Below are 27,268 nucleotides of genomic sequence, written 5' to 3' on the forward strand. Positions count from 1 at the left end.
GAAGTAGAGAGGATATAAAATGTAGACTGGCAATGGCAAGGAAAGCGTTTCTGAAGAAGAGAAATTTATTAACATCGAGTATAGATTTAGGTGTCAGGAAGTCGTTGCTGAAAGTATTTGTATGGAGTGTAGCCATGTATGGAAGTGAAACATGGACTATAAATAGTTTGGACAAGAAGAGAATGGAAGCTTTTGAAATGTGGTGCTACAGAAGAATGCTGAAGATTAGATGGGTTGATCACATAACTAATGAGGAGGTATTGAATAGGATTGAGGAGAAGAGAAGTTTGTGGCACAACTTGACTAGAAGAAGGGATCGGTTGGTAGGACATGTTCTGAGGCGTCAAGGGATCACCAATTTAGTATTGGAGAGCAGCGTGGAAGCTAAAAATCATAGAGGGAGACCAAAAGATGAATACACTAAACAGATTCAGAAGGATGTAGGTTGCAGTAGGTACTGGGAGATGAAGAAGCTTGCACAGGATAGAGTAACATGGAGAGCTGCATCAAACCAATCTCAGGACTGAAGACCACAACAACAACAACAACATTGTGCATGCTGCTCCAGTTCTTGGAGGACAAATGTTTCAAGCTGGGAAATGACATGCTGAAGTTTGGGACTACATAGCAAGAGGATTTTATGGATAAAGTAAGTTAGTGTAAGGGCCTTGGAGCTGAGTCATTGGTTTAGCAAGGCTAGGTTAGTGAGGTCATTGTGGATGGACAGGTTGCAGATAGAGATAGGTAATTTGATGCTCAAGGCCATTTGGGCGGATTCCAAAAGCTAGGCAGTAACACAGGAACAGTATGTGGGACTGGATTCTGGCAATGAATAGGGAAACTTTTCTGTATGGGCACAGATGGAAGCAGCAAGTCACAGAAAAGATGAAACTGATGTAGTAAAGTGATAAAAGATTAAACCTGAAGACCTGAGTATGTATACTGAAAAATAACATGAAAACAAAATACAATTAACACGGAAACAGGATGAAATCAGACTGAAACTACAAATAAAAAAACAATAATAGAGTGAGGTGCACATCAGTGGGTGGGATGTATGGGAAGGGAGGGACATCAGGTGTAATTCAATTAGGTGAGGTAAGTAAGTTGAGTGCTTGAATATGGAAGGAACAGGGGTGTTGATGTTAGGTGCAAGGTGCAAGAAAGTACGTCTTAATTCAGACAGGGCTGAGAAAACATGTAAATGCTATTGGGTGAAGGTACAAATTTTAAGATTATAGAATAATTATGTCCATGCAAAGGAAGTGGGACATAATATTTTGCAACTACAGTCGATGCGGGCACTTATTGTGTGGATGAGACTGTTGATACAGAATGTCTTGGATGTCAGTGCTTCACAGGGTGTGTGGTAAGGAGTGGACAGCATACACAGTTTGTAAGGTGACAAGGAGACAAAGGAAAGTAGAGAAAGAATAGGACACTCACTGAGTAATGTAATGCAGTAGAGAACAGTAATAAAGATAAACAGCACTGGTTGTAGGATAAAATGGAAGCTGCTAGGTGAAATAAACATTATAAAATCTAGGATATACTAACAATATTATCAAAAGGATGGATTGCTACTCACCACTTAGAGGAGGTAGACGGACACCATGAAAAGGACTACTATACATTATTCAGCTGTCAGATTAAGTCCTTAATAAGACGTAGACAACATAACTCCTTACATTTTCAGATAAGCACAACTCTCACCCTTGGCTAGCGTCTGCCTCCTTCTATACTAACATCCCCCATGTCCATGTCCTTGCCACTATTCAACACTACCTTTGTCTGTGCCTGACTGACTCCAAACCTAAACCCTCCTTCCTTTTCATCATGAGCAGCTGTATCCTAACCCACAGTTACTTCTCATCTAAGGGCATGGCCTGCAAACAATTCATGGTATAGCAAATGGCCCCCATATGGCACCAAACTGAGCTAATCTTTTCATAGGCCTTCTAGAGGAATCCTTTCTAATCAGACAGAGTCCTGACCCCCCCCCCCCCCCTCCCTGCCCTTCCCCTGATTCAGATTTACTGATGACATCATTGTGATCAGGATAGGGAGTTTAGTCACTCTATTCACATTCTTTCAGAACCTCAACTCCACCTCCCCCATCGACTTATCCTGGTCCTCCTCATCTCAACAAGCCACTTCCTCAATTTTTACCTTCACCTGAAGTATGGCTACGTCAGTACTTCCATTTGGATCATTTCAAAATAAAACCTCCACTTAGACAGCTGCCACTCATTCTACACCAAGAAGTCCCTTCCATTCAGCATAGTCATGCATTGGGGTCACAGCTGCAGTGACAAGCAGTATCTCTCTGAATAGGCTAGATTCCTCACTAAGGTCTTCACAGAATGAAGTTACCCACCCTACCTTGTCCAGGAACAGATGTCCTATCCCCTGTCTCCCTAGTCACCTATCATTCTCTACATACACACTATCTGGCCACAAAGGAGCACCCTTCTCATGACTTAGTATCACAAATGGCTAGAGCAACTGAATCACATTCTCTGCCAGGCTGTTGCACATGTTTTTGTGTGGCTTCCACACAGAAATGGATGCCCTTTGCTGTACTACAGATATGTTTGTAAGATGCCTAATGGGGATCCTCATGGCACCACGATATGGTAACCTATTCATAGGTCATCTAGAGAAATCCTTCCCAACCACCCAGAATCAGATTCTCAGATTCATCAATGACATCTTCATGATCTTTACCGAGGCGAGGACACAATTTTCTCAGATTTCCCATGACTTATCTGCCCAGCCACCTCACATCCTCCACATACCCATGGTCCAGCCATGAAGGAGCATCCCTTTCATCACTCATTACCAGAACTGGAACAACTGAATCAAATTCTCTGTCAGGGTTTCCACTACCTCTTGTTGTTTCCTGAAATGAGGAATATCCTCCCACTATCTCCCCCCCCCCCCTTCCCCCCATCCCACTGTGGTGTTTTACCATTCACCCATCCTACACTATATCCTTTGTCCATCCCTATTCCATTTCCGCTCCCAACATGTTGCCCCATAGCTCAAATCCCTGAACAGACCTAGGTGCAAAACCTGTCCCATACATCCTCCAACTACCACCTACTCCAGTCCTGTAACAGGCATCTCTTACCCCATGAAAGGCAGGGACCTGTGAAAGTAGCTATATTATCTACCAACTTTGCTGCAACCAATGTGCTGTGTACTATGTGGACATGGCAACTGACAAAATATCATCTGTTTGACAGGACACTGTCAAACTGTGGCCAAGAGAGAGTCAGTAGCTGAACATATCACTCAACACAATATGCTTTACTTCAATGACTGCATCACAGCCTTTGCTGTCTGGGTTCTTCCAAGCAACACCTACTTCTTTTTTGAATTGCGAAAGTGGGAGTTCTCCTTGCAACACATCCTTCATCCTGTCACTCCTCCTCCCCACCTGGGCTCAGTCTTCACTAATCTGTGTCCCCTACCTGCTTGTACCCTTCTGTGCTTCCACTCCAGACCTACACATGCCTTCTAGCCTACCAGCAAACCTGCATAGTCCTTTTCCTATCTCTCTTTCTACCCCTCTCCCTGCCCTCCCAGCACAGCTTCCTCATGCTGCATTTATAGTCGAAACAGCATAAGAAGAATCCTGGCAATTGCAGTGGTAGAGACGTGGCAGCTTTGCACACTTATCTCAGTGGATTACGTAACGTGATTTTCTGATTGTCTTTATGGCAATGCATCAGTGTTGTTCCAGCTCCATATATGACTATTGTTGAAGGATGACAAAAGGAAATATTTCAGCTATTTGTTTTGACAGGGTATTCAAGTGTGTGCAGAGTGCAGGATTCCTTGTTCCAGAGCCAAACAGTTGCAATGGAGAAGTATGAGAATGTTTTTAAGTTATAAATTGCTACTGTTAGGATACTAGATAAGTGAGATCTTATTTAGGGATAGTATATGACCTCCCATTTTTTGTTTGTATATCGACAGTCTTCGTGATATTGTCAATTCTGACCTCAGCTTGTTTGCTCACAATGCTGTTGTGTATGGGAAAATACCACCATTAGCAGAAGTAAGGAAATTCAACAGTTGGGCAAAATTTTCTCTAGGGCTTGTGAATGACAGCTGACCATAATTATGGGTAAATTCAAAATAATGCACACAAACATTAATAAAAGTGCAACTGCATTGAATACACTGAACTTAACACAGCATCTATATTCTATAGAAAATCACTGTGTGATATGTTAATACGGTGGCAGACAACAGTATCTGTTTGTGGAGGAACATCAGCAGTAAGAACAGGTTGTTAATCAATTCAGCTGGCGTGGGTTTCTACTAGGCACCTTCCAAATAAGAGCTGAGTGGTTTAAACTCTATACGAACTGTGACGTGTCTCATTACTGTAACCTTGTTTGCCACTAACTTCTATTTATATGCTCATTTCCTTTTCTCTGAAATTTCTCTCATGTTCTGTTAGTGTGGATAAATCACGTTTGATCTATTACATAATTTCTATTATTTTATACCATATAAAAACAGTAAGTATGAGAGACACTACAAAGACATTGGAAACTATAAGCTCCACTGTTCCAGCAATAAAAACATGGCAGCATTGGGTGTTTTCCGGTATAATGGGATGCATTGTATAACAGTTCTTTTGCAATGGAGCTTCCATAGTGTGAATGACTGCAGGGCTTAGATGGTAGGGAAAGATTTACCAGAGCTGAGATATATTCTGTGGTTGCATTTGACTCTGTAGCTGTGAGATGGAAAAGATGATTGAAGTAATGGAACCATGTTGAATGTAAAAGATAGAAAGAAACACTTAATGCTCGACCTGTGGGTGTGTGTCTGTTCCAAATTGTGTCAGCCTTGATACACAATTCTCCTCTCAGTCATTTTTTTAAAAAATTTCCTCTTAGATATTGATTATTGGCAATTAATTTTTTAATTTACCTTTAATTTACAATATGATTATCATTTATTTAATTACTGACCCATGAACGCATACATTGCTCTCCTTTGAGCTCCAAAAACAATAAATATGCTCTTGGCAATTTTTGTTATCATTTACGTGTGAAATTTTCACCTTTGAATTACTAGTATAATTTACATTTTTGTTTTGCTTTGTTTCAGTGCTTAACAGTATATTGGGTGACGTCCAGTTTCTACGGCTTGGTACAAAACATAGTTCTTATGTCACCACGTGTCAAGAAATTCTTTAGAATACCAGAAACCCCTTCCCAACTGAAACATCCATACAGGCATATTTACAAGCGCTTAAGGGAGAAAGTAGATAAACTGTTTACTTTTGGAACACAAGTGTCAAAGGAGAAGTAGCACGCTTGTTTTGTGATACAGGTTTTCAGAGAGAGGTAGAGAACCCACCCATGAAGAAATATTACTATATGTTGAAATAGATACTGGTACAGTGAGTGGTGTAATGTAAGTTGTGAATGGGCATATATAAAACACATTTCTTAATTTGTACACTCAAATATTAGAGTGAATTTCAGTTATGTTTTTGTTCCTTGTTGTCTTTGACAACAAGGTCAATCTTTATTACAGACGTATCAAGTGCTGTCCTATGACAATCATGCTATGGTGAAACATTGTTCACATTTTGAAAGTGGATACCCTGCTGGATATTGGAAAGCATGAGTGTGTGCGATTTATGACTTGGCAGTTATCATATGCTGAAGCTATGGGTAACCCTGTTAGGGGTCAAACAAATTAATTAACAATTTAGAAAGCTATTTACGCATTACCGGCCAGGCTAAATAAGTTCTTATTGGTGTTAATGAGATTTGTCACTGGCGTTGTGGTATCTTTTTCTTATTTGTTGAATTACAAAGTTTGAGAGACCATACTAATCTTCAGCTGTCAAGTTGCTGGGTTTCTCTATTGATTCATTGAGTTATTTACTATGTACCTTAGTGAAGCTAACATTACCAGATTCTAGAAGCTCTGTGTCCAGTACTGCTTCTGTTTTGCTCACAACTTTCAATAAGTTGATGTATGGGGTAGGACTTATAAAATGTGTTTTAATACATCCAGAGGGACTGGAATAGCACTGGCTTATGACACTTTCTCTCTGGTTTAATGACCTTCCGTTCTCTCTTACAGCTCTTTGGTCTGTTAAGAATGAGTTCATCATTTGCTTTACATTTTGCTGTGTTGATTTCTGACTTATAATTCATTTTTATTGTTGTATTGCCTTATAAGTTTTATTGTGATATAATGTGTCACAGCATACTTTTTTCTAAGACTAGAATTTGCTCAGCTGTTATATGGCAGAGGGTATGCCCCAATTGTATCAGTTATTTGGGTTTCTTCCTGTTCCATTCACATGTGGAGTGCAGGTAGAATGATTGTTTGAATGCCTGTGCGCATTCATCAGTTATTCTAATCTTATTCTCATGATCCCTATGTGGGCAGTGACACTCTCCCATGAATTAAACAAACCTGTGACCACTCATGCTGCCCTTCTCTGTGTACATTCAGTATCCTCTTTTTGTCCTATTTGGTATGGGTCCCATATACTTGAGCAGTATTCTAGAACTGGTCTCACATGTGATCAAGTGATTTGTAAGCAGTCTCCTTTGTAGAAAGCAATCTCCTTTATAGACTGACTGCACTTTTCCAGTATTCTACTTATAAACTGAAGTCTGCCACTTGCTTTACCCACAACTGAACCTATGTGGTCATTCCATTTCGTCAAGATCTGACTGAATATTTATGCAGCTTCTTCAGGTAGTACTTCATTATAGATAAATGCATCATCTGCAAAAAGCCTGATGTTACTATTGATATTGTCTATGAGGTTGTTCATATACAACATGAACAGCAAGGATCCCAACACACTGCAGTGGGACACATCTGATGATGACTCTCCATACAAGATAACATGCTGTGTCCTCCCTATCAAAAAGTCCTCAGTCCAGTCACAAATTTCAGTGGATACCCCATATGATCATACTTTTGAACTGTGGTACTGAGTCAAATGCTTTTCAGAAATCAATAAATACTGCATCTACCTGAGTGCCTTGATCCAAAGCTTTCAGTATGTCTTGTGAGAAAAGTGTGAGTTGGGTTTCACATGATTGATGTTTTCAGAATCCACGCTGGTTGACACTGAAGAGGTCATTCTGTTCAAGACACCTCATTATGTTTGAGCTCATAATATGTTCTAAGATTCTATAACAAATCAATATCAAGGATAGTGTATGGTAGTTTTGTGGATCACTTCTACTACCCTTCTTATAGACTGGTGTGACCTGCATTTTTTCCAAGAACTGAGCACAATTTTTTGTTCAAGGGATCTATGATAGATTATGGCTAGAAGAGGGGCTACCTCAGATGCAAATTCAGTATAGAATCTGATAGGGATTCCACCAGGCCCTGGAGCTTTGTTCAATTTTAATGATTTCAGCTGTTTCTCAATACCACTGACACTAATACGTATTTCATTTGTCTATTCAGTGGTGCGTGCATTAAATTGGAGCAATTCTCTGGGCTTTCCTTTGAAAAGGAACTTTTGAAATTGGAGTTAAGCATTTCAGATTTTGCATTGCTGCCCTCAGTGTCAGTTTCTGTCTCAAGGGACTGGACATTAACTTTGGTGCCACTAAGAAGCATTACATACGAGCAGAATTTCTTTCAGTTTTGTGAAGGATCATTTGAGAATATTCTGCCATGGTAGTCATTGAAGGCATTGCTCTCTTGACAGCCAAACGTGTTTCAGCCAGCATCTCTGTATCTAGAATTCTATACTTTGTTTTGCACCTATTATGCAGTGATCTCTGTTTCTTTAGAAGTTTCTTTACAGTGACTGTATACATGGGAGTTCCCTCGCATTATGGAGTGTTCTACTTGGTACATATCTACCCAGTGCATAGTCAACTATTCTTTTAAACATAAGCCATAGTTCCTGTACATGCTTGTGTGCTGAAAGTTTCAAGTTTCTCATTCAAGTATGACACTAATAATTTTTTATGTAATTTACTGAATATATACCTTTCTGCTTGTTTTAGTTGTCCTTCGTACTTTGGTAATCATTGTTGCCACAAACATGTCATGGACACTGATATCAGTTTCGATGTAGACATTCTCAAAGAAGACAGGTCTACTTGTTGCTATTAGATCCACTGTATTTTCATCATGAGCTGGGTTCCTAACTATCTGTTCTAGGCAGTTCCCTGAGAATGCATTTAGTAATATGTTTCACGGGATGTCTTATCACACCCATCACTAAAAAAACTGTAATTTTCCCAAGTAATTGTTGGATCATTTAAGTCTCCGCTGATGATTACAGTTTGATTGGGGAACTTGCATACAAGTGAACTGAGGTTTTCCCTAAAGTTTTCAGTGACAGACGTAATCCAGCTACTGATCAGGGATTGGAACCCTAAATTATGATTTAAATATGATACATGATCTGCTTAGCTACCTAGTTACACTACTTATAATATTTGCCATGGGGTCGTGTAGTGATGTAATTATGAGATTTCAAAAAGTGTTTGAGAGAAAGTCACATATCATTTTAATCTCAAGATATTTTCATACAGGCAGAAACGGAGGTTGCTGGAATCTCCATAACACTATTGGTCACTATGTCAATGCTCCTGGCAGAATGATTAGTATGACACTGCTGAGTAATTCCATAAGTACTAGCAAACTGATACCTCCATCTCTTACATGAAGGATGAGTTTTGCCAACCAAAATTATGACTCATTTGACTTTTTGAGACTCTTCCAATCCTTTAATGTCATCTTGCACATTTCTCCATGGTCCAGCAATCAAAAAGCGAGAAAGTGTCATGTGTAAATTAGCACACTGTTAATACACAGAAAAAATCTCTCGACTGAAAATAAAAACAGGTGCTTTAAAAATACACATTTGTGTGTAAAATTCCGTAAGCCATATTAGATTGTATATATCTCTAAAAGGATGTCTAGCTGTCTGTCCAAGAACAAGGATGCCATTATTACAAAAGCATACTGTTCGTCATCAAAAAGAAGAAATTAGGATTCATCTGGTTATGCAGGTATGGGGGTAAGTTGTTAAGTGTTTAAACTTTGGCTTTTGCAGCTACCAGCAAAGAGAAGCAAAATCAGTTTGAATGTCTACACTGAAAAAAGTGTTGTGTCATACAGCCTGTAACTAAATTTTAAGATGCTTAATAAATAATGGTGTCACTGAAACATACTGCTTCTGGAAATATTTAAATTGAAATTGTCATTGAGTCGATGTTTTTATGTAATATGAGTGAAATCATGTTACTTCATGTTTATTAAATATTTGCCACAAAATTATTTGTATGTTGAAAATTTGATTTGTAACTCCTTGTCAAAACTGAATTTAAGTGTTCAATCGACTTCTATATTTGGCCTTTTCCTGTCACACCAATACTGACAAAGCATAACACAATCCAACAGAATTATGTAGCTTAACCAAGGTTTTTGGTTTGAGTACATGTGTTCTTGGATATATAGATCAGATGTGTTGTTTATTTCTTAGATTCAAGGTGAGGAGATCCTTTTGGATGTCTAACACATCAAAAAAACATAATAGAGAATACATATTGCACATTAGAATTAATATGTCATGTTCATTTCACAAATACTTCATGAAGTGGTTCTCAAGGATGCTGAAAAAGTAAAAGAAGTTACAATTCACCCTCATTTATTGAGTAATACTGTACTCACAATAAAATACACACACACACACACACACACACACACACACACACACACACACAGAAATGATTTCTGTGATATTGCAGCCAAACAAACATACCTAATGGTTATATATTAAAAACAAAGATTCCAAGACTTACCAAGCGGGAAAGCACCGGTAGATAGGCACAATAAATAAAACACACAAATACACACACAGAATTTCGAGCTTTCACAACCGGCGGCTGCTTCGTCAGGAAAGAGGGTAGGAAAAGGAAAGATGCCTGGGGTCATCCTGGAATCCTTACCCAGTCTGTTACCCCCGGAAACCATCCTTGTAACCATTGATGCCACTTCCCTATACACAAATATCCCGCACGTCCAGGGCCTCTCTGCAATGGAGCCCTTCCTGTCACGCCGATCACCTGCCACCCTACCTAAAACCTCTTTCCTCGTCACCTTAGCCAGCTTCATCCTGACCCACAACTTCTTCACTTTTGAAGGCCAGACATACCAACAATTAAAGGGAACAGCCATGGGTACCAGGATGCCCCCCTCGTATGCCAACCTATTTATGGGTCGCTTAGAGGAAGCCTTCTTGGTTACCCAATCCTGCCAACCCATTGATTTATTGATGACATCTTCATGATCTGGACTCACAGGGAAGAACAACTCCAGAATTTCCTCTCCAACCTGAACTCCTTTGGTTCCATCAGATTCACCTGGTCCTACTCCAAATCCCATGCCACTTTCCTTGACGTTGACCTCCATCTGTCCAATGGCCAGCTTCACACATCCGTCCACATCAAACCCACCAACAAGCAACAGTACCTCCATTATGACAGCTGCCACCCATTCCATATCAGACGGTCCCTTCCCTACAGCCTAGGCGTTCGTGGCAAACGAATCTGCTCCAGTCCTGAATCCCTGAACCATTACACCAACAACCTGAAAACAGCTTTCGCATCCCGCAACTACCCTCCCGACCTGGTACAGAAGCAAATAACCAGAGTCACTTCCTCATCCCCTCAAACCCAGAACCTCTCACAGAAGAAACCAAAAAGTGCCCCACTTGTGACAGGATACTTCCCGGGACTGGATCAGACTCTGAATGTGGCTCTCCAGCAGGGATACGACTTTCTAAAATCCTGCCCCGAAATGAGATCCATCCTTCATGAAATCCTCCCCACTCCACCAAGAGTGTTTTTCCGCCGTCCACCTAACCTTCGTAACCTCTTGGTTCATCCCTATGAAATCCCCAAACCACCTTCCCTACCCTCTGGCTCCTACCCTTGTAACCGCCCCCGGTGTAAAACCTGTCCTATGCACCCTCCCACCACCACGTACTCCAGTCCTGTAACCCGGAAGGTGTACACGATCAAAGGAAGAGCCACATGTGAAAGTACCCACGTGATTTACCAACTGACCTGCCTACACTGTGACGCTTACTATGTGGGAATGACCAGCAACAAACTGTCCATTCGCATGAATGGACACAAGCAGACAGTGTTTGTTGGTAATGAGGATCACCCTGTGGCTAAACATGCCTTGGTGCACAGCCAGCACATCTTGGCACAATGTTACACCGTCCGGGTTATCTGGATACTTCCCACCAACACCAACCTATCTGAACTCCGGAGATGGGAACTTGCCCTTCAATATATCCTCTCTTCTCGTTATCCACCAGGCCTCAATCTCCGCTAATTTCAAGTTGCCGCCACTCATACCTCACCTGTCATTCAACATCATCTTTACTTCTGCACTTCCGCCTCGACTGACATATCTGCCCAAACTCTTTGCCTTTAAATATGTCTGCTTGTGTCTGTATATGTATGGATGGATATGTGTGTGTGTGTGTGTGTGTGTGTGTGTGTGTGCGTGCGAGTATATACCTATCCTTTTTTCCCCGTAAGGTAAGTCTTTCCGCTTCCTTACCCTCTCCCTTAAAACCCACATCCTTTCATCTTTCCTTTTCCTTCCCTCTTTCCTGACGAAGCAGCCGCCGGTTGTGAAAGCTCGAAATTCTGTGTGTGTGTTTTATTTATTGTGCCTATCTACCGGCGCTTTCCCGCTTGGTAAGTCTTGGAATCTTTGTTTTTAATATATTTTTCCCATGTGGAAGTTTCTTTCTATTTTATTTATATCTAATGGTTACATATACTGATCATATTAAAATGCATTTAATATGTGGAAAAGTTACTTTTTCTGAATTATATTGATTATAATCAGAAAGTTCACTTTGGGAAGAGAGAAAGAAAATCACATTTTATTTTTGGATGTACATCTACTTCAGCTGATGGATCATCGTGGCACATATTCTGCATAAAACCAACTCACATGGCCATATACCTTCATGGGTATTCATATCACCATGTCAAGCAGAGAAAGGAGTAATTAAGGCATTGGTAATCAGGCTAATTGGATCTGTAGATCACAGTACTTGGAAGGAGAGTTGGGTCATTCAAGAATTACATAAAGATGGAATGACTTCTTCCATAATGAGATAAATAAAGCACTACATTGAAACAGGTCTGCAGCTTCTGATCAAAATAACCAGCTAAAGGGTAAGTTTTTCTCCCATCCACTAGAAAAATAACAGATGTATTATCTGAGTCCCAAGAAGACACTGTATCGACACAGTGTTTAAATCAACAAGAAAGGTGCGTGAATATTGGAATATTGTGAAATGCTGGCCTCCACAGGAGTATACAAAGTTCCTTGCACTTGTTATCAAGTGTGTATAGGAACTGCCAAAAGAAGCATCAATGTCCAGCTTGAAGGAAAGAAGAGCAATTGTTGCCTGGACAGCACAAGTAAATCAGCAGTAGCAGATCATGCACTGGGTCCAGGGAACATCAAAATTCAACTCTCTGGTACTGTAGCATTATCAAGACCCAATTATTACCATGCTAGGATGTACCAACAGGCCATAGAAATTCAAAAACATAAAAAAGAAAAAAACACTGTTTAACAGGAAAGGAAAAGGACTGAAATCAGATGAGTTGTGAACCAAAGTGCTAAATAAATCAAACAGCACCGAGTCTTTTGCAGTACAAGCTCCAGAACACAGGTCAGTGCAACTCTGCTATCTTTTGCACCAGTTGTATGACATTGTGGCTCGACCAACGTGCAGTTGCATATAAACAGTTTGGGTTGCTAAGTTCAAACATAAGTGACATCTTTATAGCCTCAGAGGAGAGCATTAGGAGACATAACATTATGTATGGCAATGTGACTTAGACCAGTGCCAAATATCCACGAAACAAAAATCACCGAGGGTATCAGTATCGTTTCTGGAAGTCTGCATTGTATGAGTGGTTAGCACACCTAATTCTTTGAATGTGCATCAGAACTTAATGAACACTCTTGAATTTATATTCTTCCATTTAAAAAATTTTAAATATACAATTAGTACTCTTCAGTACTTGGAATAGTTCAGGCTTGCATCATACATTGAAAGAGATCATGGATAAAATTATGTACTTCCTTCCTGAATACTTCTTCTCTAGCAGTCAGCATTATTTTAATTATTTTTAAAGAATTAAAGAAACTTTAGATCTATACTTTAACAGAGAACATACGTGTATACACTAGTCATTAAGGCAATAGAGGTTTCTTACTTAAAAGTTGTTTCGTACTGTGTTGAAATATAAGGTGGATGGAGGGGCAAAAAATAAATAATTGGGAATTAAAAATGTCATGGGGGCTTGAGAAATTGTTGTCATTGGTCTTGGCCAAAAACTTTCTGACACTCAATACTGCGTATGTAGGGCTATTGTCATGGTCTCACTGCTCCACTTGAAGGTAGTAATGTTGATTAACTGTGGTATGTTGTGGAACAAATTCACAATCCCCTGGATGGGAAAAAAAAAAGGAGAGGAGAAGAAGAAGAAGAAAACAGCATTGTCTTTACATGACATTTCACCAATCTTGCTTTATTTTATCTTTGTGATGAAGAAGTCTCCCACTGGCTGGATTTTGGGTCATATCCGTAACACCATGGTTCGTCACCTGTGACGACTTGTCCCTCAAAATCTGGATCACTTTCTAACTGTTCTTTCGATTGATGGCACATATGCAAACAGTTGGCCCTGGTTATGGAAGTACACATGGATAAAATGATCCTGCCACAATTTCATTTTCAGTCAGAATTTATTGTCATGAACTCCAGAATATTCCAGTCATTTCCACCAGTTCAATCACTGTTCTACAACACTCAAACATGACAGCAACATCGATTTTTTTCATTCATTCTGGAAGTCGATTGATGGCCTAGTCATGATTTGTCTCTGACATTTGACCACTTTTAAAATGAGAAAACCACTTGGAAAACCTTGCCTGGCTCAAAACTACCTCACCATATACTGTTCGAAGCAATCCAACAGTTTCTGGTTTCCTGAGAGGAAGCAGAACCTGATGATGATGTCATGTTGGTATTCAGTGTCCACCATTGAAAACTGTCAAACACATGAAACAGAGCTTACAAAACCAGTCACACCTACTACAATAACGTTTCCCTACCAATGTCACTATGGCAACTGATACAAAATGATGTCTATTGAAGGCATGTAATGTGAGAATTTGGGAACTGGTGTTTACCACCTGCCAGAGAAATATTTTCATTACTTTTGGGTGCCACCTTGTATTGAAGTGAAGTAAATATGCCTTACTAACCCTAGTTTCAAAATCATTTGTTGAAATTTTAAGTGGATTTGGCATGGATAAGAAATAAACTTTTAAAGCAGCTTACCTGTAAATTGTTCTATCAGTTGCTGAAAACAGAGTAAATCATCTATGGCAGTGTGCCCCTTCATAACTAATTAGAAAATCCTATATGGATTAACAACAACATGGAGGATAGAGTGCTACTCACCACATAGAGGAGTCATTGATTGCAGACAGACTTGTTGAAAAATATTACTCCTTCATCAGACAAAACACACCCAAGCAATTTAAAATCCAGGAAGGAATAATGACAGTATTATGAAAAGGATAGTGCTACTCACAATACAGCAGAGATGCTGAGTCGCAGATCGGCACACAGAAAGACTGTCAAACAAAGTTTTCAGCCAAACAGGCCTTTATCAAAAGTAGAGCCCCCCCCCCCCCCCCCCCGCCCCGCCCCGCCCCACAAACACACACACGACTACAGTCTCCGGCTGACAACGCCAAGCTTCAGCACATCATGGAAGAAGCTAACTGGGCGGTGGGGATAAGGAGGAGGCTGAGGTGGGGAGTGGTAGGCATAGCAGGGAAGGGGTAGGGGATGGTAAAGTACTGCTTCTCGGAGCATACAAGGGTGGTATGGGGATGGGGTGGGGCAGCTAGGAGAAGTCAGGAAGTTATACAAGGGCAGAGGGACAATGGAATAGGAGAGAAGTAAAAAGACTGGGGCTGCTGGTGGAATAGAGGGCTGTGTAGTGCTAGAATGTGAACAGGGAAGGGGACAGGTGGGTAAAGGACAATGGCTAACAAAGGTTGAGGCCAGGAGGGTTATGAGAACATAGGATATATCGTAGGGAGAGTTCCCATCTGTGCAATTCAGAAAAGCTGATGTTGGTCAGATGCCACAGGCTACAAAGCAGTCATTGAAATGAAGAATATTGTGTTGGGCAGTGTGCTCAGCAGATGGTGATCTAGCTGTTCCTTGGCCACAGTCTATTGGTGGCCTTCAAGCAGACAGAAACTTGTGGTCATCATGCCAACATAGAATGCATCATAGTGGTTGCAGCTTAGCTAGCAGATCAAATGACTGGTTTCACAGGTAGCCCTGCCTTTGGTGGGATAGGTGATGCTTGTGATAGAACTGGAATTGGTGGTGGTGGGAGGATGTTTGGGACAGGGCTTGCATCTAGTTTTATTACAGGGGTATGAGTCATGACGCAAGGGGTTGGGATGGCCAAGGTGATTGCGTAAGTTTGGTGGAAGGTGGAATACCACTGTGGGAGAGGTGGGAAGGATAGTGGGTGAGACATTCCTCATATCAGGGTATGATGAAATGTAGTTGCAACCCTTTTAGAGAGTATGATTCAGTTGCTCCAGTCATGGGTGGTACTGAGTCATGAGCAGAATGCTTCTCCGTGGCCGGACAGTGGTACATTATGATGTGGTGGGTGACTAGAATGATAAGGCATGGGAAATCTGTTTTTGTACAAGGCTGGGAGCATAATTACAGTCTGTGAAGGCCTCAGTGAGACCCTTGGTATATTTCAAGAGGGACTGCTTGTCACTACAGATACGACGGTCATGGGTGGCTAGGCTGTATGGAATGGACTGCATGCTATAGAATGGGTAGCAGCTGTCGAAGTGGAGGTATTGCTGTTAGTTGGTAGGTCTGATGTGGACGGAGGTACTGATGTAGCCATCTTTGAGGTGGCAGTCGACATTGAGGAAGGTGGCTTGTTGGGTTGAGGAGCACCAGGGGAAGGGAATGGGGGAGAATGTGTTGAGATTCTGGAGGAATGTTGATAGGGTACAGCTATTGGCACCCCACATGGCACCATCATATGCCAACCTTTCCATGGGCCATCTGATGGTGCATTATTGTTATAGAAGAGCCACGAATTATCTTGCCATTTTTCAAGCCATTTCCTTCTAGCATTTTCTCACAGGCATCACAACACAGCCTAATAGTACCATTGATTAACATTTTATCCCCATGTCATGACTTCATGATGAACTAATCCTTTAAAGCCAAAGAAAACTATCAGCATGGCTTTGACATTTGATCTGACCTGACGAGCTTTTTTTGGTCTTGGAGAACCTTTCCTGATCTGTTCTGAAGGTTGATCTTTGGTCTCAACATCATAACCATAGACCCATATGTCATCACCAGTTATGATTCTCTTAAGGAACATCCCATTCACATTTGCATGATCCAACAGCTCCTCACAGATTGCAAGGCAAAGGTCTTTCTGGATTCATGAGCCGTGGGACGAATTTGGCGAAAACATGATGCATTCCAAGATGCTGTGTCACTGTTTAATGACATGATCCAACTGGAATGTTACATCCTTCTGCAATCTCTCAGTCAGTCAGTCTTTGATTGCCACACACAGTTTTATTGACATTCCTAACATGAGCATCATCGATAGACATTGAAGGGCATCCTGAACGGGGGTAATCTTTAGCTTCTGTCCAGCCATTTTTAAACCATGTGAACCATTTGTAATACCTAGTAACTCTGCCATCTTGGAATCTGCAAACTGTGCAACACAACATTCTACTAAGTACAGCACTAAACAGGAACTAACAGACATCCAACAATGAAACTTCTGTCAGTTACACATTAAACACAGGCTTGTGCAGTGATGCCAACCACATTTTGCTCCAACACACCATTGACATGAAATTGCAAATGTTCCAGAATTTTTTGAACAGACTTCACATTTGTCTAATTCTGATGAAGGTCTCTTTGGCCTAAAGCTTTGTTTGACAGTCTTTTTGTTGTGGCTGTCTTTAACTGAGCATCCCCTCTATATCTTGTGTAGCAACTATCCGTTTCACAATATTGTCAAAATACACACAAAGTAACACACACATTATGACATTCGCCTCCAGGTGTTAAGGCCCATGTGGTGTCATCTAAAGAGTGAAGTCTCTGGTTGCAGTTGGTACCTCATTGCAGCACCACAAGCTAAAAACAGTCGCAGCCAGGCACAACCACAAATGAGAGAAGTAAACGAAAACACACTTCAAGAGGTTCTGTATGCCGGTGCTGTCCAAATATCATTTGTGGAAGAGCGCAGTGCTGCTCACCCTACTCTGTAATAATCAGCATTTGCAGAGCTCAGTTCTGGCAGAGCTTGTGGTATTAGTCAGAACTGAGTACCAAAGTTTAAAGTTAAATGTACTTTGATCTGTGACTGTACTTCATTACTGTTCAGGTATAAATAGAAGTCTTTTACTCAGTGACAGTGATAAATATCTATTGTCATTCATGTGGAAATGAACTGCTCGTAAGTCAAGTATTTTGGGTTAAAGGGTTATACTATGCTGAACTAATATTTCTTGTGTGTTGAAGTAACTACTTGACCTCCTCCTGAAGTAAATCTAGGCTTGCTACAGTGCACAGAAGCCTGACTCTTAACTGTGTCTGAGGCGAGTAGCAAAATTTATCGGAATGGGTAGTGGAAGTACAGAGTAGGCATGGGCTGGGGAGAGGGAAGTATAACAGTTGTGATGATTCTAACTTGGTTTGAGCCTCATCTTGTCCTAGCAAGCACGTAAGTTCATTGTCTCATAACCAAAAACTTTTTGGGTATTGAACAATGTTATACAATGATGTATGCAATACTCAAACAGTGGAAAATCCAGGATGGAATGCCACAATATTAGAGAAGGAAAGTTGCTACTCACTATAGCTTTCGGCCATTAAGGTCGTTGTCAGCAGTAGACACACATTAAGGCCTTTATCAGCAGTAGACACACACACACACACACACACACACACACACACACACACACACACACACACACAACTTGCACACATGTCTGCAGTCTCAGATAACTGAAACCACACTGCATGAATCTTTTTGTTGTGCCTATTGCAACTCAGAATCTCCTCTATATGGTGAGTAGCAACTTTCCTTCTCTAATATTGTTGTATGCAATACTGTTGTTTTTTTGTTACCACTTGTTCACAGTATTCATTAACTTGAAACTAACCTGTTGATGACCAGGTTCTAACTCTTCTACTCTCATATCAAAAGAATGAGGCTAGAGCCAACAATCAGTGAATGTACTTGTCATAAACTCATTCCACAAATCATAGTTTACGCAAAACACAGATGGTTGAGCACAGTTCTTTACACAGGTCACCATTAACATTTAATGCAACACAGATTCACAAGACACAACTACAAAGTGTAGATTGGTAAACACCTGTTACACTTGTTTCGATCAAAGTAGTTCACACTGATATTTTACAAACACATAGTTGTTGACAAGAAAAATGACAGGAGACTGTTAATTGTTCCACATCAGGTGGCAGATGTCTTTCACTGCATTAAGTTGATCCAAACAAGTGCAAACTAGCAATTGAATGTTAGCTAAGTACTTTCTAGGCACAGACTGTACTACATGATTGCTGATACCGACACAGATTTTAACACACTGATTTGCAGTAAGCGGACTCTATACATGGTTTTTGCTCATGTGCTAGCTCCCTCAGGACTCTATGTACATAGATTTTGCTCGCGAACTTGCTCTATTCAGACTTGTTACATAGATGTTAACATGGTAATGCTAGTTGTGAACTCTCACAGAGATGTTAGGCATGTACAATATCACCTGGGACTGAGGATTTTTGGGTGGGAAGGCGTGTGCTCAAAGTAACAAAAACATGTATTGCGGATCTCCAATCTTGGCTGAAGTGCTGAAAGAAATTTCACCAACTTTAGAGGAATGGACAAAATTCCATTACTAAGATTAGAAAATAAAAGTCAGTGAGAAAAATGCCCAAGATGACAAAAACTATTCAAGAGTTTTGACAGCTCTTTGTGTGAAGCAAAAATGTTTTGTACAGAAGCTCTTCAAGGTTGCAGTAAGAATGACATTGATAACGATGAAGCCAGCTGGATATGGTGATGAACCAGTGTCATTTGGTCCCAAAATAGTAGGATAACAAAAGAGTGCTGGTATACTTGGAAATTAAACTGGTTTAACTTGAAAGTAATTATTTTGTGAATTACAGTAATTAGTTTACTGAAAATTAAAACATGTTACTATAAATTCTGAAGTCATAGGTTTCTAATGACATGCTTCATTTTTTTTTTCAAAACCACTGATCAGCTCAGTCACAATCTATCATTACCCACCATTATGATAACTTCAATTTCTCATTTCTTGTAATCAATATGATTTCCAATAAAATTAAACCCACTGCTGTAATCAGCATATACGTAAACACCCCTCACACATTAGGCCTTAGACCTGTTCCACCTGGCTGCCTGCTGCCTGCGAGGCAGTATGAGGAATGGTCTATTATCTTTGGACATGTGATATGTTGCCAATCCCTCCACCTGATACTGCCAATAGATGATTCCTGATGATGCCACTGCTTCTCTATTCAGGCAGCTCCTCATTTTGCCTCACAAGGGCTGAGTGGACATTGTACCAGACCCCCCTACCTCAGAAGAAACTAAGGTGGTACCTGGAATCAAACCCAGGTCCTTCTGTACTCAAGGTAACAATTCTAACCATTCGGCTAGGACATTGTGTTGTTTAATCAGCATATGGAAAATTATAAACTTAATAATGAATTCGCACAGTGTGTGGTTGAATTACATTGTAAACTGATTTGGGCATACACTACATATATAAGATTTGGTTATGTGGACTCAAAATGAAAACTGAGAAAAGAAATACCATTATTAGTAGAATGCAACAATAGCAGGTGGAAAAGTTATGATATGCTCTGTTTCACAGTATAGGTGTGGGGGAAGGTGCTACTGCTGCCTGTGGGAGAGTGCAGGGATGTGGTGGGGACAGGAGAGTGGGTTGCTAGGTACAGCTGGGGAGGAGGCACTGAGGGGAGACAAGAGAAGTAGAGAAGGGAAATGGCTATACACATGCTCCAGTGGGATAGAAGGTGTGTGTAGTGCTAGAGCGGGAGTAGGAAAGGAGATAAGCAAGGCTACAATGAAGAAAGGGCATTACAGGAGGAAGGGTTCCAACCTGTGCGGGTCACAAAAACTGGTGGTGTTGGGAAGAATACAATGGGATGGACTGTGAAACAATTGTTGAAATAAAGCACATCATGGTGTATAGTATACTCAGCAATTGGATGGTCCATCTGTCTCTTGGCCACATTGGCAGTAGCCATTCATGTTAACAGACAGCTTGTTAGATGTTGTGCCCACGTAGAATGCAGCACAGTGGTTGCAGCTGAACTGGTAGATCACATTGCTTTCACAGGTAGCCTTGCCTTTGATGGTATAGGAGATGCCTATGATATTTCTCGGGTAGGATTTAGTGGTAGGATGTGTAGGATAGGTTCTGCATCTAGTTCTTTTGCAGGGATATGAGCCATAGGACAAGGGGATGGGAGCAGTATTGTAGTAAGGATGGACAAGTGTATTGCACAGCAGATTGGGTGTGTGGCAGAATACCGCTGTGTGAGGGGCGGGTAGGATAATGGGGACGATATTTATCACTTCAAGGCAGTATTAGAGGTAGTGAAAACCCTGGTAGAGATTGTGATTTGGTTTCTCCAGTCCTGGGTGGTATTGAGTCACAAGAGGTATGATAGCCAGACAGCAGGTACATGGGGAGGTGGTTGATGATGTGAGACAAGGTGCAAGGTAGGTAGGATAATGTAAGTCTTTGAAGACCTCAGTGAGACATTTAGCATATTTGGTGAGGGACCACAGCTGGCTAGAGTGTATGGAAGAGACTGATATACCTATCCCAGAGCTGTAGGTCAACATTGAGGAAGGAGACTTGTTGGGCTGAGGAGAACAAGATGAAGCAAATGGGTGATATGTTGAACCTCTGCATCAAAATGGATAAGGTGCCCCCACCCTTCTTCCTTATCATGAATATGCCATCGGTGAATCTGAACTGTGTGAGTGGTTTGGGATTCTGGGTGGTTAGGAAGGATTCCTCTAAACGTTCTATGAATAGGTAAGCATAGAATGGTGCCACCCATGTACCAATTGCTGTACCACAGATTTATTTATTTGTGATATATTAAAAGCAGAAGTAAAGGTAGTGTCGAGTAGTGGCAAGGCCTTGGGAATTGCAGATGTTAGTGTAGAGGGAGGTGGCATCAACAATGATGAACAATCTGCAGGTGGCAAAGTAACAGGAACTATAGAGAGTTGGTGGAGGAAACTTGGGTAGTAAATGTACTAGTAATGACACGTGCTGCTCTTCCTTATTTCCTCTGTCAATCCTATATGGTACTGATTCCAGACTGATCAGCAATATTCAAGTATTGATCAAATGAAAGTTTTGTAAGCTACCCCCTTTACCGGTGAATTACACTCCCTGAGGATTCTTCCAATGAATCACAGTCTAGCATCTGCCTTACCATCAGTTAATTTTCTGTGATTGTACCACTTTAAATTGCCCCTAAATATTTTATACATGTGACCGCCTTCAGTTTGTTTTAAAATTATGTAATCTTACAATAATGGATCATTCTACCTGTTTATGTGCAACATGTTACATTTATTTATGTTGAGGGTTGATTGCCAATCCCTGCACTAAGTGTCGATCCTCTGCAGGTCTTCAAACATTTCACTACAATTTCCTAACATTGCTATTTCACTGCTTACAACAGAATCATCTATGAAAAGCCTCCTGTAACTTATGATGTTACTCACTAGGGCATCTAAATGTATGGTGAAAAGTAATGGTCCTATAATACTTCCTTGAGGTATGCTCAAAGTTAATTTCACATCTGAAAATTTCTCTCCACTGATAATAACATGCAGTGTCCTGTTTGCGAGAATCTCTTCAGGCCGGTCACACAACTGCTCTGATATTTCGTATGCTTGCATTTTGTTCATTAGATGACAGTTTGTAAATGTATTCAATGCCTTCCTGAAGTCAAGGAAAACACTTTTGGGGCCTTGTGATTGAACAGGGAGAATTGGGTTTCATATGATTATTGTTTTCAGAATGCATTTTGATTTACACAGCTCATATTTTTTGTCTCTAAAAATGACTTAATATGCAAATACAAAATGTGTTGCAAAATTCTACAGCGTACCATCAGAGGTACAGGTGTAAAGTTTTGTGCACCAGTTTGATGATTCTTCTTGAAAACAGGAATGACCTGTGTTTTACCAATTGTTAGGAATGTGTCTCTTTTCTGGCAACCCACTTTTACGCTACTGCTTGAAGAAATTCCATGTAAAATCATATTGGCACCCGGAAGGTGTACACGATTAAAGGAAGAGCCACGTGTGAAAGCACCCACGTGATTTACCAACTGACCTGCCTACACTGTGACGCTTTCTATGTGGGAATGACCAGCAACAAACTGTCCATTCGCATGAATGGAGACAGGCAGACAGTGTTTGTTGGTAATGAGGATCACCCTGTGGCTAAACATGCCTTGGTGCATGGCCAGCACATCTTGGCACAGTGTTACACCGTACGGGTTATCTGGATACTTCCCACCAACACCAACCTATCCGAACTCCGGAGATGGGAACTCGCCCTTCAGTATATCCTGTCTTCTCGATATCCGCCAGGCCTCAACCTCCGCTAATTTCAAGTTGCCGCCGCTCATACCTCACCTGTCTTTCAACAACTTCTTTGCCTCTGTACTTCCGCCTTGACTGACATCTCTGCCCAAACTCTTTGCCTTTACAAATGTCTGCTTGTGTCTGTGTATGTGCAGATGGATATGTGTGTGTGTGCAAGTGTACACCAGTCCTTTTTTCCCCCTAAGGTAAGTCTTTCCACTCCTGGGATTGGAATGACTTCTTACCCTCTCCCTTAAAACCCACATCCTTTCACCTTTCCCTCTCCTTCCCTCTTTCCTGAAGAGGCAACCGTCGGTTGCGAAAGCTAGAAATTGTGTGTGTGTGTTTGTGTGTTTTATTTATTGTGCCTATCTACCGGCGCTTTCCCGCTTGGTAAGTCTTGGAATCTTTGTTTTTAATATATTTTTCCCATGTGGAAGTTTCTTTCTATCGTAAATATAAAGTAATTTACAATAGATGCTGTCTTACCTGCATTGGTTGAATTAGCTGCTCAGTTAAGTGACAACACTGCACGTGCAGCATTGTTTTTGCTTTTATTGAGTTTGTTGATGAAAATTCTACTCCGTAGAGCTGTTAATTTATTGTTGCGTGCATCTATTGTGTTTTCTGTTATTCAGTGTATAACTCTTTCTATTCTTGCAAGGGCAAGGTGTGATATATATTACAAATATGCTCCATGAAAATATTTTAAAATCACATAAGATGAAAGTAGTTTTGCATATGAAACATAGCATTAGGCTGTTGTTTACTGTTGTTTTGTTTACTGTTGTTTGCACAATGTGTAGACAACATACAGCCAACATCATTTTTTAGTATAAGGATGTAGTATAAGGATTGCTGCTTACCATAAATATGACTTATTGAGATGCAGACAGGCCCAACAAAAAGGCTGTTACACATTATAACATTTAATCAAAGACTTCTTCACCTAAGAACACACACACACACACATTCACACAAACAAGCACACCTCATGCAAACATGACCACTACCACTGGCAGCTCCGACCAGTCCGATTAATAATTTCAGCAAGTCTTAGCCCATGTATGGCTGATAACACTAATATTTTACCTACATTATTTTCAGCTTTGGTCCAGTGTTGTTTTGAAGTTTCCTCACATTGGTTAACTAACATATTTCTTTTTCATTGTGCTCTTGGATCCTGTTGAGATGTGAAACTGAAAGACTTTCCATGTTTTCGATCTTCTCACAATGTGATTCACTGTTGTAGTTACTGTTTTATTGCTTATATGTGTAATGTTTATGTTTCAAAGTGTTTATCTCTTCTAAAAGCAATGTAATAATTGCATCTTTGTGGTCCTTTTCCTTCAGTTTTTGGCCCAGTTCTTCACTTTTGTGCAAAACAATTCTTTTTCTTTTGGATGTACATTAATACAAGTGAAACAGCATATGATTCTACAATTTAAGCACATTATACCCTCGATAGTAGGTTTCTTACACAAGTAGGAACCTGTGTTCAGTATTTTCTGTTGCTTGTTGTGAAAAGATGTACTGGGTTGGATGTGTTTCTTTTATTGCCATTTTCATCTGTGTTTCTGCTTTCGCCTGCTACTTTTTTGATAATGCAACATGTCATACAGATATTTTCAGTGTATTCTCTCTCCCTTTCTTTTTTGTCTTTTCTTTTTTTTTAAAAAAAAAGATGAACACTTTTGCCTGTTTTTTATATATTTATTTTCCGTACTTACACATTCCTGAAGTATAGTTGGCTTGCTATTTAGGTTTTGTTGAATTATTTATGCAGTTATACAATTTTCTACTGTTCTAAAATGTTATCAAGTAATCCACTTCCAGGATCAAGTTCATACAGTTCTTTCTGCAAAACACTTATTTTATCACAAAACATAGCAATGATGAAACTTCCTGGCAGATTAAAACTGTGTGCCCGGCCGAGACTCGAACTCGGGACCTTTGCCTTTCGCGGGCAAGTGCTCTACCAACTGAGCTACCGAAGCACGACTCACGCCCAGTACTCACAGCTTTACTTCTGCCAGTATCCGTCTCCTACCTTCCAAACTTTACAGAAGCTCTCCTGCGAACCTTGCAGGACTAGCACTCCTGAAAGAAAGGATATTGCGGAGACATGGCTTAGCCACAGCCTGGGGGATGTTTCCAGAATGAGATTTTCACTCTGCAGCGGAGTGTGCGCTGATAAGAAACTTCCTGGCAGATTAAAACTGTTTGCCCGGCCGAGACTCGAACTCGGGACCTTTGCCTTTCGCGGGCAAGTGCTCTACCAACTGAGCTACCGAAGCACGACTCACACCCGGTACTCACAGCTTTGCTTCTGCCAGTATCCGTCTCCTACCTTCCATACTTTACAGAAGCTCTCCTGCGAACCTTGCAGAACTAGCACTCCTGAAAGAAAGGATATTGCGGAGACATGGCTTAGCCACAGCCTGGGGGATGTTTCCAGAATGAGATTTTCACTCTGCAGCAGAGTGTGCGCTGATATGAAACTTCCTGGCAGATTAAAACTGTGTGCCCGGGCCGAGACTCGAACTCGGGACCTTTGCCTTTCGCGGGCAAGTGCTCTACCAACTGAGCTACCGAAGCACGACTCACACCCGGTACTCACAGCTTTGCTTCTGCCAGTATCCGTCTCCTACCTTCCATACTTTACAGAAGCTCTCCTGCGAACCTTGCAGAACTAGCACTCCTGAAAGAAAGGATATTGCGGAGACATGGCTTAGCCACAGCCTGGGGGATGTTTCCAGAATGAGATTTTCACTCTGCAGCAGAGTGTGCGCTGATATGAAACTTCCTGGCAGATTAAAACTTTGTGCCCGGGCCGAGACTCGAACTCGGGACCTTTGCCTTTCGTGGGCAAGTGCTCTACCAACTGAGCTACCGAAGCACGACTCACGCCCGGTACTCACAGCTTTACTTCTGCCAGTATCCGTCTCCTACCTTCCAAACTTTACAGAAGCTCTCCTGCGAACCTTGCAGGACTAGCACTCCTGAAAGAAAGGATATTGCGGAGACATGGCTTAGCCACAGCCTGGGGGATGTTTCCAGAATGAGATTTTCACTCTGCAGCGGAGTGTGCGCTGATAAGAAACTTCCTGGCAGATTAAAACTGTTTGCCCGGCCGAGACTCGAACTCGGGACCTTTGCCTTTCGCGGGCAAGTGCTCTACCAACTGAGCTACCGAAGCACGACTCACGCCCGGTACTCACAGCTTTACTTCTGCCAGTATCCATCTCCTACCTTCCAAACTTTACAGAAGCTCTCCTGCGAACCTTGCAGAACTAGCACTCCTGAAAGAAAGGATATTGCAGAGACATGGCTTAGCCACAGCCTGGGGGATGTTTCCAGAATGAGATTTTCACTCTGCAGCGGAGTGTGCACTGATATGAAACTTCCTGGCAGATTAAAACTGTGTGCCCGGCCAAGACTCGAACTCGGGACCTTTGCCTTTCGCGGGCAAGTGCTCTACCAACTGAGCTACCGAAGCACGACTCACGCCCGGTACTCACAGCTTTACTTCTGCCAGTATCCGTCTCCTACCTTCCAAACTTTACAGAAGCTTTCCTGCGAACCTTGCAGAACTAGCACTCCTGAAAGAAAGGATATTGCGGAGACATGGCTTAGCCACAGCCTGGGGGATGTTTCCAGAATGAGATTTTCACTCTGCAGCGGAGTGTGCGCTGATATGAAACTTCCTGGCAGATTAAAACTGTGTGCCCGGCCGAGACTCGAACTCGGGACCTTTGCCTTTCGCGGGCAAGTGCTCTACCAACTGAGCTACCGAAGCACGACTCACGCCAGGTACTCACAGCATGTGTGTTTCACTATCAACAGAGATTTACCATATTGATACTACTCACAACTACCTGATTGGATTGTGCCTTCCCCTTAACCTGCTCAATGAAGGAAATTACTGTATCTTTCCCCATGAGGTATTACTAACAATGTTGGTGAATATCCCGCTAGCAACTGGGCAACGTTTATGGTTCCAGCATGATGGGACTCCAGTATGCTTGGGTCCCCCAATCTCACACTTATGGATTTCTGGGAGGAAATGAAGTGTTTGATGTATGAGACACTAACTGACACCCATGAAGTGCTTATTGTCTATTTGGCTGAAGCTACATTCATTTTACATTCCATTATTTATGAAATGCTGTGTTGTTTTGAGCATGTCAGACAATCATTAGCATGCAGATGCCAGTTGTACATTAATGTAAATTGACAATATTTTTAGCAGTATCTCTGAAACAATATTCATCAGACAGCTGTTTGAACATCTGGACATTATTTCCATCAAAATGTTCATGTTCCCCTAGCGAGAATGTGGTGCTCCCCTGACATTTTTATCACATAAAAAAGTGTTCCTTTCTTAACATATT

At 41.2% G+C, this 27,268-nt stretch overlaps 1 protein-coding gene and 6 non-coding genes across 7 annotated transcripts in view; 1 reads left to right on the plus strand and 6 right to left on the minus strand.

The window, feature by feature from the left end:
• LOC126272672 (cytochrome c oxidase assembly protein COX18, mitochondrial) overlaps window positions 1–8,645 on the plus strand; it is an 84,411-nt gene extending 75,766 nt beyond the window's left edge. Inside the window, exon 6 of the mRNA XM_049975693.1 lies at window positions 5,134–8,645. Coding sequence (XP_049831650.1) covers window positions 5,134–5,337 — 204 coding nt within the window. The 3' untranslated portion in view covers window positions 5,338–8,645. The remainder of the gene's footprint in view (window positions 1–5,133) is intronic.
• Window positions 8,646–24,797: 16,152 nt separating this feature from the next.
• Trnas-cga (transfer RNA serine (anticodon CGA)) lies at window positions 24,798–24,872 on the minus strand. Its single transcript has one exon. It is a non-coding gene; the product is annotated as a tRNA-Ser (tRNA).
• A 225-nt stretch (window positions 24,873–25,097) lies between these two features.
• Window positions 25,098–25,172, minus strand: Trnas-cga (transfer RNA serine (anticodon CGA)). The gene has a single exon. It is a non-coding gene; the product is annotated as a tRNA-Ser (tRNA).
• A 226-nt stretch (window positions 25,173–25,398) lies between these two features.
• Window positions 25,399–25,472, minus strand: Trnas-cga (transfer RNA serine (anticodon CGA)). Its single transcript has one exon. It is a non-coding gene; the product is annotated as a tRNA-Ser (tRNA).
• A 227-nt stretch (window positions 25,473–25,699) lies between these two features.
• Trnas-cga (transfer RNA serine (anticodon CGA)) lies at window positions 25,700–25,773 on the minus strand. Its single transcript has one exon. It is a non-coding gene; the product is annotated as a tRNA-Ser (tRNA).
• A 226-nt stretch (window positions 25,774–25,999) lies between these two features.
• Window positions 26,000–26,074, minus strand: Trnas-cga (transfer RNA serine (anticodon CGA)). The gene has a single exon. It is a non-coding gene; the product is annotated as a tRNA-Ser (tRNA).
• A 525-nt stretch (window positions 26,075–26,599) lies between these two features.
• Window positions 26,600–26,674, minus strand: Trnas-cga (transfer RNA serine (anticodon CGA)). Its single transcript has one exon. It is a non-coding gene; the product is annotated as a tRNA-Ser (tRNA).
• Window positions 26,675–27,268: the final 594 nt, after the last annotated feature.

The sequence above is a fragment of the Schistocerca gregaria genome, chromosome 1, assembly GCF_023897955.1.
Source record: "Schistocerca gregaria isolate iqSchGreg1 chromosome 1, iqSchGreg1.2, whole genome shotgun sequence".
Classification (NCBI taxonomy): Eukaryota; Metazoa; Arthropoda; class Insecta; order Orthoptera; family Acrididae; genus Schistocerca; species Schistocerca gregaria.